This window comes from Arvicola amphibius, chromosome 11 (assembly GCF_903992535.2).
Source record: "Arvicola amphibius chromosome 11, mArvAmp1.2, whole genome shotgun sequence".
NCBI classification, from domain to species: Eukaryota; Metazoa; Chordata; class Mammalia; order Rodentia; family Cricetidae; genus Arvicola; species Arvicola amphibius.
Genome location: NC_052057.2, coordinates 45,866,286 through 45,879,214, shown reverse-complemented (window position 1 = coordinate 45,879,214; position 12,929 = coordinate 45,866,286). Strand labels below are relative to the sequence as shown.

Below are 12,929 nucleotides of genomic sequence, written 5' to 3'. Positions count from 1 at the left end.
AAAAGCAGGTAACTGTAGTTGGGAAGGCAGCTGTCCCAGACGGGGTTTCCGACTGACTGACTGATGGTGACTTTTCAGGGACAGGCGGACAAGTAGCGCACGCCTCAGTGTAAACACAAAAGCCTGACCACGCCTATGTGCAGGAGTCTAGGAAATACAAAGCAGGAGGAAAATGTATGCGGGGTGGCACTGGTCCCCAATTGGAGGTCCCTCTGCCTTAGTCCTGAACTTGCGGAGTCTTGCAGCTGGTGAACAGTATAGACATCTCCAAGCTGGACTTTGACTCTGAAATCTTTGTACTTCCTCTACATGGCTCCGCCTCCTTGGAGCAGCTCCATCCTTCCATCTGTCGCTCCAGCATCCCATCTGTCCTTCTTTCCTGAGTTCAGTCCCTTGAACCTGTGGAAAGAGAGAACCACTCCACAAAATTGTCCTCTGGCCTCCACATGTACACCATGGCAAATCACTCACACACACACACACACACACACACACACACACACACCACACACACACATACACACACACAATTATAATTTTTTTTAAAGAAGAACTAAGGCATCAGTCTGTCTGTCTTCACTATATAATGTTCAAAGTGTAGGCCAGGAAAAGAGCAAATTTAAAATGTGTGACAATGAGAAAGACAAAAGTATTTTTGTTCAGAAGTGTGCCCAGTGTTTCACTGTGGAACAGGGAGGCAAGTCAATCTCTGGACCAAATATCCATGGTCTCTTTGCGTGGAAGAAGGGTCAGGCCTCTGGACTCTCTGACAGAGAAACTAACAGAAGAAGGGCATCACCTGGGGGAGAGGACATGCTGACAGAGAATCCCAAAATCACATCCCTAGAACAAAAATGGTCTTTGATGGGATTAAGGATGGAGAAAGGGCATCTGACAGTCTACCTTGGAAAGGCTGCCAGTGAGTAATAGTGTCCGCCTTAATTATTACAAAATAAACCCCTCTCACAGCTTTAGTGTGAACCATGATTTAATTCACATACAAGAATTGTTCAAATCATGGATGCCTAGCAATGTTTCTGTGGGACAGTCCTAATTTCAGGAAAACTGGCTTATCGTCCTGAGAAGAGCTTCGTACGACAACGGCTCCGGTTTGTGGGTGCTTCGCTACTCTCCTTGCTGACATAAGATGGGCTTAATTAGTGATGGTCAGCTTTCCACAGAGATGGCGGTGACTCAGTTCTATGATCAGATTATAGACAGCTTCAACTGTGGGTCACCAAAGGGAAGGCAGGTGTGCCTTTCGCCCTGTCATTGGACATGAAGTGATACAGCTGAGGGCGAACTCACCAGAATTGAGCCAGCACCTTGTAAAGCATCTATCTAAATAAATAAGCCTCTTCAAAACTACCCTGCCTCGGGTATCTTGCTATAGCAACAGAACACTAACTAGTAAAAATAAATGTAAAAATATCCAGGATTCCACAAAGTCAAATTGTCAATGTCTGACTTTTAATAAAAAAAAATACATTGTACTTTTTCCTCAATTCATATTCTCAGCTCTAGTCTGTTTATTATGTGTTAATATTTCCAGGTGCACTGTAGGTAGCAGTGTACCTCACTAACCTTTGCGATGACCTGAGTGTCAGCTGCTTCTACTAAGTCATTAAAGCTACTTTCCTGCCCCTGGAGACCCCAGGACATTGTCTCTCTCTCCCTCTCTCTCTCCCTCCCTTCCTCTCTCTCTCCTGCCTGCTATAGTACCTGAAGCCACTATTTAAAAAAAAAAACAGCAAAAACATCACTCCTTAGGCTTCCAAATAGTTCTTTTTAAATTTCTTTTGAGGAGCGCTAAATACCTTTTGTTTGATATCATACATAAACCAAACTAAACTACTTTTCAATAGAAAAAGGCAACATCCTTTAACATAGGGGATTCTAATTAAATTGGTATCATCAAGAATAGACAGTTGTTTCCAGATGTTTAGCCATTGCCCATAATGAGACAAAACCCCCAAGTTTAAACACAGATGTCTTCTGCTTGGTTCTGAAAGACTGAGAGAATTTTCCCAATGTTTAAATATTCATATACCCAGTTATATAAACCTAAGTATAAAACTATTCAGTCAGCTTTGAGGTGGTTTTTTGCCAAATATTAATTGAAGATAAATTACATTCGTTTATGTGAAATATTTGTTTAATGATGCAAAGACATGTTACATTTTTTTATATTGCATTTGTTTAGTTTTGTGAAGCTGTGCTGTTTTGACTGCCTAAAACACCTGATTGGTCTAGTAAATAACTGAATGGCCAAAAGCTAGGCAGAAGAGAGGGGGCTGCCAGACAAAGAAAATAAACAGGAGAAGAACGTAAGAGGAGGAGGAAAAATGAGCAAGAAAAAGAGAGGAGGAAGATGCTAGGAGCCAACCACCCAGTCACACAGCCAGACACAGAATAAGAAAGAAAAGATATGCAGGAATAGAGAAAGATAAAATGTAAATGGAGATTGCTCATTTGTTCCCAGCCACCCAGACCTGAATAATCACATAGAAACTATGTTGATTATAACCCTGCTTGATCTATTAGCACAGGCTTCTTATTAACTAACTGTTACACCTTAAATTAACCTGCTTTTATTATTCTGTGTATCACCATGAGGCTGTGGCTTACTGGAAAGGTTCCAGGCATCTGCCTCCTTTGGCAGCTACATACTGCCTCCTTGACTCCACCTATTGTCTATATATATTTCTTCCAGATTGGCTACAGTCTGCCCTGCCATAGGCCAAAGCAGCTTTATTCATCAACCCATAAAAGCAACACATATACAGAAGGACACCCCACATCAGTAAAAGCCCAGAGGCAAAGCCCAGATGGGATAATTTAAGTTAAGAAAAGCTGGATAGAAACAAACCAAGCTAGGGCCTGGCATAAGAGAGAATAAGACTCTGTGTGATTATTTGGGAGCTGGGTGGTGGGCCCCCAACAAGTAAAGAAAAAACAAAAACAGAAAAAAAAAAACCCAACAGCAGTGACACCGTCATCTTTGTGGAAAGTTGACCATTGCTGATTAAGTCCATCTGTCTCGAGCAAGGGAAACAGTGGCGGTACCTGCCTTTAGGAAATGGAAGATACCGGGGACTCTCCTTCATGTTTTTTCAGTTAATCAGGAGCCTTCCATGGACAACTGCCCACAGCCTGGCAATCAAGCTCTAGGGTTTCACCTCAACTGCCCTGATGGTTTTCTTGTTCTGCTCACACTTGACCACATTCCTGTCATTAAAACAGCTTACTTTTCTTTGTACTTGGGATTTCACAGATGAATACAAAACCTCACTGCACCACTTCACCACACCAGCCCTTACATCCCTTCTGACGTCAGCTCACCACACCAGCCTTCATCCCTTCTGACGTCAGCTCACCGCACGGGCCTTCATCCCTTCTGACGTCAGCTCACCGCACCAGCCCTTACAATCCCCTTTGATACCAGCTCACCACACCAGCCTTCATCCCTTCTGAAGTCAGCTCACCGCACGGGCCTTCATCCCTTCTGACGCCAGCTCGTTGCACTAGACCTTCACATTTAAGTACTCCTCTGGCCACATTGATAGCTATCCTTGCAGTGGAAACTGTGGTTGGTTGTATAAGCACCCCTTATCCTCTGAGATTACAAACTTGTGTATCGCTGTCTTTGTGATCTCACGGCGCTTCCCGTGTGAGATTCTGTAACTATTACATGGTTAGGATGTTTATTGAGGATCTGTTTTAGGAAAGCTCACTGATAGGCACTGTCAAAAATATATACATCAGGACTAAGATGACAGGGGCACACATGTATGGGCTGTTAGAACCTCTGGGAAATAATCTGGGAATTGTGGAGAAGGGCCATCCTATGAGGAAGGTAACAGCAGAAGTGCTTCAGTAACACCTTGGTGACAGAGGGAGACTCCAGAGTTTGATTCAGATGCTCCATTCCAGTTGGAGTTGGGATGCTCTTGCAGCCATGGTCTAAGACAGAGAGAGCCTCCAGTTTCTCACTGTATCTTCAGTAAAAGGTAAAGAATAGGAGAGAGAGAGAGAGAGAGAGAGAGAGAGAGAGAGAGAAATACACAGACTGCCTGCAGCTCCCAAATAAATACAATAATAGATGCTTGACTGATAGTTCAGACTTGTTACTAGCTAACTCTTACACTTTAAATTAACTCATATTTCTTATCTACCCTCTGTCACATGGCTCCTGGCTTGTTACCTCATTTTACACACATCCTTGTACCTCTGCATCTCTGGTGTCTCTCCTCTGCTTGTCTTCATCCATTCATTCTTGGTATGGTGGTATGTTCTAAGCACACTTAGTTGGTTGTCCTACATACATTTCCTGCCTGGCTACCTGCCTGCCAGCTTTTTATTAACCAATGATAGTAGTACATACTCACAGTGTACAGAAAGATTATCCCACAGTATAGAAAGAGGGAGAAGAAAGGAGGCTATGGGTAATTAATATGAGTGAAGTGTAATATACTTGAAAGCTTATTTTGAAGTCAACACTATGTACAACAATAGATAAACATCAATAAAAATAAACTGTAAATAATTATAATCACATTTATGTTCAAAATAATTTAATAAAATAATTAAACAAGTATTGATATAGTGTAATTTAATATGCAACGTGTTTTATAAACAGAATTTGAAATATAACTTTAGTTCCTTTTCAAAAAATGGTTTTCTGCTGGATGTGGTGGTGCACACCTTTAATCTCTGAGTTTGAGGTCTGGTCTTCAAAGTAAGTTCTAGGACAGCCATGGTTACACAGAGAAATCCTGTCTTGAAAAAAAAAACAACAGCAACAAAACCTGTCACATTATTTTGTGTGTGTGAGTATGTGAGTGTGTATGTGTGTTTATGTGTGAGCATGGCCATCTGCATACCACGGTTCCCATAGAGAAGTTAGGGACACCCTCTGGTGTGAGCACTTGCCTGTTTGAGGCAGCCTCTGGCGTTCACTGCTGTATAACAAGCCGTCTGGGCCTGGCTCCTGGAGGTTCTCCTGTCTGCCTCCCATCTCTTCTGGGTGTGCCAGGGCTGTAACCTGTAGAAGTGGGTCACTGTGGCAGGCTTTTTTATGTGAGTTGTGGATTTGAACTCAGGTCCTCATGCTGAGTGCTTTACCGGCTAAACCACTCCTTCAGCCCAAACTTTTGTTTCTTAAAAAATCTTTTTGTAAGTTGAAAAAACACAAAGATCCTTTTTAAAAAAAGAAAGCAGTGGCAGCTCGCAGGTTCACTTGAATGGCTTCCATCAAGTCAGTACTTAAAGCATAACAACAACCAGAAAGCTTGTGGTTATGGCATGGTTTGTTATGACTTTAGTTAGTTAGGACAGAGTTCACTATGTTGCTGGGGCTGGCCATGTCAAACTCAGCAAAAAGTTGAGGCTACTCTTCAACTTGTAATCTAAGCGCCCCAGTTTCCTGCGTGCTGGGATGACAAGTCTGGGCCACCAAGCCATTTCTGCACATCACTCTTGAGATTTTTAAAACAGAAATACGTTTAAAATTATAGTCGATAAAATGACACCTTATTGTGTGGCCTGCAAATGACCTGCTGCCAGCTGGGAAGACATAGACAGTGACACCGAGCCTGGGAGTCCATCAAGTCTCAGTTCTCCCTGCAAAGGCCTCTGCCCATGTTGGGAAGGTTTGCAGCATTCCATGGAGCAAGCATTTCTGGCTAGGTCCAGCATCCCTTGTGATGTGGTCGGTAGGTGACAAGGGATGTGAGAAGGATCCCAGGAGCCTGAGAAACCAGCCTCCCTGGACAGTGCCTTTGGAGAGGTTTGCTCTTCGATTTTCTATTCCACTCTTGCATTGATCTCCGTAGTGAACTGATAGGTAAGCACCGTCGTTAGTCATAGGTTAGGAAATGAACTTAAGACTGTAAACAAAGTCACAAGCGCTGGCCAGCCAGAAAGCCTAGATTTGAATTCAGCCTCGCCTGGCCACAGTCTAAGCTATAACTAGTGTGCAGGCCTGGCCTGTGGGTTTGTTTGCTTTTGCTTTTTAAATGGCAGCCAAGAAATGTTATGAGGAAGGCTGGCCCCTCCTCCCCACATCTTCCCATCCCATGTCAGTCACTCAAGGTATGATGCCAATCAAGACTGTCTGCATCCTCCAGGAAAATGTGGGGAGGAAGGAGGAGAATTGGAAAGTAGTTTTGGGTGGAAGGTCAATTAGTCATGCTTGGAGAAGGAATTTCAGAAGGCTCCCTGGGACTTTGCCCTTAAAGCATTTCAACTCCAAATACCTTTGAAGTCAGCTCTCTGTGCCCAACCTCGTTCATAGGAGTACTTGTTGTTGTTTTTGAATTTTTATGTGTATGTTCCTGCATGAGTTTATGTGCTGTGCTGTGCTGTGTGTGTGTGTGTGCATGGTAGTTTCAAGAGGCCACAAGAGGCGGTCAAGTCCCCTGGAACTGGAGTTACAGGTGGTGCTGAGCTACTACCAAACTCAGTCCTCTGCAAGAGCAGTCAGTGCTCTTAACTGCTCGCCCACCTCTCCAACCTGGTCATGGTTTTGCAAAAGAACACAGTTGGTTTCTATTTAGGTGGATGCCAGGTTAAAACAAGCATGGCCCAGAAATGAGAGTGGAGAAAGATACCTTAACGGCAGCAAGCATAGAGAAATGAAATTTGTTTCCAAAGTGATGCGCTCCTCAAAGGAAGTGGGAGTGGGGGGGGGCGGTTTGGAGATTCTCACATCCTTATATGCACTTGAGGGCTGCTCACATTGCTTGGAAGTTATGATGAGGAACAATCTGCTGAAGGTCATAGTTCAAGAAGGAAAGCAAGATGGCATCATGACTAACTCAAAGTCATGTAGTTGGGTTTGAAAGATTTAAATGGTGTCTAGAACTCGGGGCTATGCCAGCTTGTGTCATAAACACAGAGGACAAGCTGTCTCCAAGTGTGCTTGGCTTTCTCCAAGAGTTTTTGGTTGGATAAAAGGAAAGGCCACACGGAAGGTGTGTTAGTGTAGAAATTTGCCCCTAACAATGCCTGAGAGTCATTTAGTGGCCAACAAATTGACTCTGGCTTTTTATTTATTTATTTTTTTAGTGGGACGAATGATTGAAGCAGGGTCTCATGTAGCCTAGGCCTTGGATCCACCATGCAGGAACTTGCCATCACCTCCCAGGTACCGAGATTACGAGCCCGTGCCACCACACCTGGTTTCATGTGGTCATGGTCTACTCCTCTTTCTTTTAAAAGAAAGCATTTTAAAAACAAATCTCCCCCCTTCACTAAAAAGGCAGTTTGAATATAAAATAAGATATAAAAAAGTATGTTTCTTTCTCCAGATGCATATGAAATTCTGTTTTGCTATTTATAGATTTCATAACCTGAGATTCCTGTTCAGAAAGAAAGCAGCGAGCTGCCGGGGAGTTGGTCCCATAGAAAGAGCACTTATTACATTAAGTCAATTAGATCAGAGTTAACGTCTGCTCTCCATGTGGAAGAGGCTAAATAAGAGCAGAGAAATCACTGTTATGTGGGATCCTGGCAGCATCCTGGAGGCCAAGATGACTCACAGGAAAATGATGTGCAACCCAAGCCTCAGAGGCTTGCAAGGAAAAGACCTCTGTCAGTCAGCAATGGCCCTGATGTAACAAGATTGCTGGTTGTCAAGAAATTGTTGTGATCTTAGGATAGTATGAAAGGGACAACAGGCAAAGAAATGACTTATTTTTGGAGCCAATTGGTAAGAACTTTAAATACATTGAAATACAGTGATTTCTAATCATTTACTTTGTGAAGAAATTGTAAAATCAACACACGATGCCACTCTCTTGTTTTCATTAAGGAAGTGTAAGGAAAAGTCAGGGCCTCATTTTTCCTGAACAAATACCATTTGTACACCTATATTTATATTACCAATAGCAAATGAGAAGTCAATTCAGGAGTCCTGATAGGGAGTCATCCTTTGTATAAATGTGTACGCACATATACTCATGTGTTATGCTCACAGCCTTAGATACATGTGTGCATTTTTCTTAGTCTCTTCTGAATACAAACTGTCCTAGAGAGTCTTGACTGTAGGCTAATGGCATGGAACTACAACAGTCCCAACTTTACTCAAGTTTTGTTACCTTACCTTAAGAAAGTTCTGAAGGACTAGATGTACAAATTCAGAGTATTCCAAAATGGCTATGTCAGAAATAAATGGCTACAGTCAAACCATCCAACCGATGGGCCCTGACTTTCTCTTACAGCTTCCATAATTTAAACAAGAGGACAGCATTCATGTATTGATTTTGCATTTTCTTCACAAATTAAATCCTTTCTCCACCTTGCACTTGGGCAGATCTGACCTTTCTGCAAGCCTGGCCTCTGAAGGAAAAGAATACTGACCAGCCCTGATGCTCTGTCCAGGACGAAAAGGAAGGGACCCCTTTTACCCAGCATTGAAAATCTGTTCTGAAATATGCTGATTTGAGGCTAAGATGGACCAGTAGTTACGAGTACTTGGTGCTCTTGCATGGGGCTAGCATTGGGTTCCCAGCCTCCAGGTGGGTGGTTCACAGCTGTATAAAACTTCTGCTCCAAGGGGTCCAGTGCCCCCTTCTGGTCTCTGCAGGTATCTGCACAAACCCGTGGACATACACATAAAAACAAAATTGGCATATTTTAAAATAAAATAAGATAAAACCTGACAATTATAATGATTGCTGTGGGTTGATCTATATCCTCCCCAAATGGTATTAAAGTCCTAGCCCCGGGTACCTGTGACTGTAGCTTGATTTGGAGAAGGTCACTGTAATTAGTTTAAAAATGAGTGCCCTGGGAATGAGTAGATGCTCAACCCATTGTGATTGTGTCATTATAAAAAGAGGAGGCACTGATACAAGGAAGATGGGAAGAAGTTGGCATTGTGCACTTACAAATCATAGGTGTCAGGGCTACCAGAAGTAGCCAGACTACAAGAGAGCATGTCCTGCTAACAACCTGGCTCCAGGTTTCTGCTCTATAGAACTGCAAGACAACAAATTTCTCCTGCTTTAAATCACTTAGTTTGTAGTGCCTTATATGGCAATTCCAGGAGGTAAATGCAATGATAATAATCATAAGAACCCCAACAATAGTGTAACATTTTTGAGTGCCTCGGTATGCCAGTAACAATTCCAAGAGCTTTATGTGTGTTAATGAGTTCATCTCATGTTCTCATTCTGTGGTTAGGCCACAAACAAAGAAAGCCGAAGAAAGCTTGGGCACATGATGAAAGTTGGTGTCTAAGTGAAAGGAATTATCCAAGTACCTTCTCTTTCGGTGGAAGCTCCGCCTCAGCTCCCACTCTTCTTATTCCAGACCCCGCCCCTCAGAAAGCCTGCCAAAGGTCAGCCCCTCCCCCAGAGCTGCTCAAGACCACACCTACAGGGTATTTAAGACCTGGTCACCAACTCCCGCCTTTCTGGGAGTTACTTTGTTCTGTTTATTAGATCTGGTCTTATTAATTAATTTGGTTTGATTTGGCTTATTGCATCAGCAGAGGGTACCCAAGAACCAGGGATCCGTCACTTACACCTTCCAGAGCCTGTCTCCTGAACGGGGTGTTGCATAGTTGCAACGAGACACACACTACCCTATAGTGTTTCTTGAGTCTCTGTTTCCTTAAGATGAGGGCAGTCAGATGACCTCAGAAGAAACTCTCAGCTCCAAGCACAAAGACATCAATGGAAACATGTGATCCAAGTAATCAAATAGAGAATGATGGGTTTCTAGAGGGCTGAGAGAGGCCCTGAATCCAGGGTTAGACATTTCCACAGGCTCTCACCTTCCACCTGGACCCATGAGCCCAGAAGTGACACTTGTCATCTAGGTACTTAGGAGTAAGCAGACAGTGCTGGGGACACTACACAGCAAGGTTGGGTGGCTCCTGGTCCCTCATAATGTATGGTCCTCTCTCAGGTACTTTATCTTTAGTATATTTTACCTGTACAAAATGATGGTGTGGAGGTTTGAAAGACGGAGTCACTATCAGGAGGTGTGGCTTTGTTGGGGTGGGTGTGACCTTGTTGGAGGAAGTGTGTCTCTGTAGGGGTGGGCTTTGAGGCTTTCTATACTTAGGATACCACCCAGTGTGGCTGTCCTTCAACTTCCTGTTGCCTGCAAGATGTAACACTCTCAACTCCAGCACCATGTCTACCTGCATGCCGCCATGCTCCCCGTCATGATGATAATGGACTGAACCTCTGAAACTGTAAGCCAGCACCTCAATTAAATGTTTTCTTTAAAAGAGTTGTCATGGTCATGGTGTCTCTTCACAACAATAGAAACCCAAATTAACAAACGTAAGTTTTATTATAGGATTTTCATACGTGTGTGCAATGTGGTTGGGTCATGTGCACCCCCATCTCTTTTTTTCATCTCCTTTCCCACTCTTGTGGGCCCCTCTCTCAAATAATCCCCTTCCTGTGTTCATGTCTAACTACTGTCAGTGTGAAAACCTCAGCTCTCATCCTAAAGGGAACAGGAGACCTTTACTCTGGAGCCATTTTGAGTGACCGTGGTCGGGAACACAGATGTAGGTCACCCCAAATTCCATGTTCCAACATGGAAGCAGTTTCATGTTTTTTTTTTTTTTTTATAGTTTTACAAAATGAAGAAAGCCATAAATCAAGGCAACTTTAAAATACATTGGTGGGTATAGCGTAGAGGCAGGTACACTGAGACGGGGCTGGGTTTTGTGTAGACCTAAAGTGTTATCTGATGACACTCCTAGCCCTTGAACTGGTGGGAGCTAGTGTGCTGCTAAGTTAACAGCTTCTAAGAGGTTTTCATTTGTTATCACAAGGTGTTACAGAGCCGGTCAAGGAGTCGCTGCTCCAGAAAGCGATATCTAGCCCAAGATAAAGTAATTAGCCTCTGGACCTATAAAATTCCAGTCTCTCCACAGCAGTAAAAATTCATTCGGTCTGTCAGTCTCTGAAAACACAGACTCCTTCCAGGAACTTTTTGTTCACAGCCAGACACCACTTCTTTTCAGGAATTTGTCTTCACACTGTGCTTTAATAGATTCCAAATGTAAGAGCAAACATTTGACACTTGTCTTTCTAGGCCTGGCTTATTTTGTTTAATGTCATGTCTTTAGTTCCATCCATTTTTCTACAAATAATCTTATTTGTTCTTACAGATAGGAATGCCACATTAACGCCCAGAAAAACCTCAGGGAGTTTCATCATGCTCTACCTGATGTGCCTCCTGGGTCTGGCTTTCTTGCCTTTGTTGTTGTTGTTGTTGTTATTGTTGCTGCTGCTGATGTATTTCACGTCAGTCTGCAGTTAGAAAACTGATTTTGTTGTTGTTGTTCGCTAAGGGAGAACTTAATTCTTCAGAAGAAGCACGTTTTACTCACAGTTTTGTTGCTGTGATAAGGAAGGATTTGTTTGGACTTGCAGTTCCAGAGGGCTAGAGTGCATAATGGCAGGAACAGGAAGCTGAGAACTCACGCCTTTACCCTCAACCAAGAAGCAGAAAGCAAATAGAAACCTCTTGAGTCTTTAAACTATCAAAGCCCAGCCCTAGTATCGCACTTCCTTCAGCAGGGCCACACCTCCTAAACCTTCCCAAACAGCTGTCAACTGGAGGACAAGTATCTAAATATCTGAGACTATGGAAGACACGCTCATTCAAACCACCACAGACCCTAAGCACAAACACCACCCTCTTTAATAGTATACTATTCATACAGCTTCCCTTTTCAGTAGATGGTGTGTACACTCATTACACTCATGCACGTGCTGTTTGCAGATCTCAGATCCCTACCTCCACCATGAGGGCTCCAGGGACTGAACTTGAGTGGTCAGGCTTGGCAGCAAGCACTTTTACCCACTTGCTGCCCCGAAATTATTTTAAAGAAACACTGTGCCCCTCCCTTTGGCTGTCAGACTATTGAAACAATGGACCCTGAATAATTAAAATTTCCCTGGGGTGTGGGGGGTGCCAGCCAGAGAAGGAGCTTGCCGTCTAGGATGAGACTCCACATAGCTCTGACCACTGCACAGGACAGAGGTGAACCAAAGTGATGACAGGTTAATGATGGGCAAGCCCACTTGGACCAGGACTTCTCAGCTGTAAGCAGCTCTAGCCTGCTGTTGAAACCTATACCTGTCTCCCAGGACCCTTGAGAGAGATCTGGGGGTCACTGTACCGCTTTATTTGCCCACGTTGAAAGCATTCCTCTTTCTGCTTTTCACTGTCACGGCTCTTTAACTGAATGGGTAGCCAAGTGTAGCTTTTACCCTAAAAACCCCAGTAATACTCAGAGGAAGTAAATTTTGCTCTTTCCTTCCTATCTTTTGAGGCTTTTCTCATCTGCCTTTCTCAGACAGCACAGTAACGCTTTGCGTGGCAAACACTTTCTAAGCACAGCTCTCAACATCCCAGCCTTCAAATCAGCACTATGTTCAGTTTCCTCCCATAGTGTTCATTATCTCCAAAACTGCCTTTTTATGCCCCAGATAAATACCCTGTAGACTAATGTCTTCCTTTGCTCTTGCTGATGTCTTTTCTTCCCTCCCTCCTCTCACCCCACTTCTCTCACCCCAGCTTTATAAATGCTCATTTACAGGATCTCTTTATTGCTACTGCCTTTGCATTTGGAAAGTGTTGGCTCACATCCTTTGGCATACTGCTTTTCATGCCAACCTTCTGGGATGACCAGAGGCCATAGAGACTCAGATTAAGAGATGCCCCTGGGGCATCTAGCAAGGAAGACTTAATTCAGTGTCTACACCAGATGCCTGCCCCCACGTTTCAATTTGCAGACATTTAGCAAAGTAGTTTCTTATAAAAAAGATTTATTTATTTTATTTTGTGTGTATGATTGTTCAGTCTGCAAGTATGTCTGTGTAACACGTACATGTGGTGACCATAGAAGCTAGAAGAGGACATCCAGAGCTCCTGGAGCTGGAGTGTAGATG

General features: G+C 43.4%; 1 protein-coding gene across 1 annotated transcript; it reads left to right on the top strand.

The window, feature by feature from the left end:
* The first annotated feature begins 624 nt into the window (after positions 1 to 624).
* LOC121677356 (cytochrome c, somatic-like) lies at positions 625 to 927 on the top strand. The gene has a single exon (XM_042055941.1). The coding sequence runs from the start codon at positions 625 to 627 to the stop codon at positions 925 to 927; it is 303 nt and encodes a 100-aa protein (XP_041911875.1).
* Positions 928 to 12,929: the final 12,002 nt, after the last annotated feature.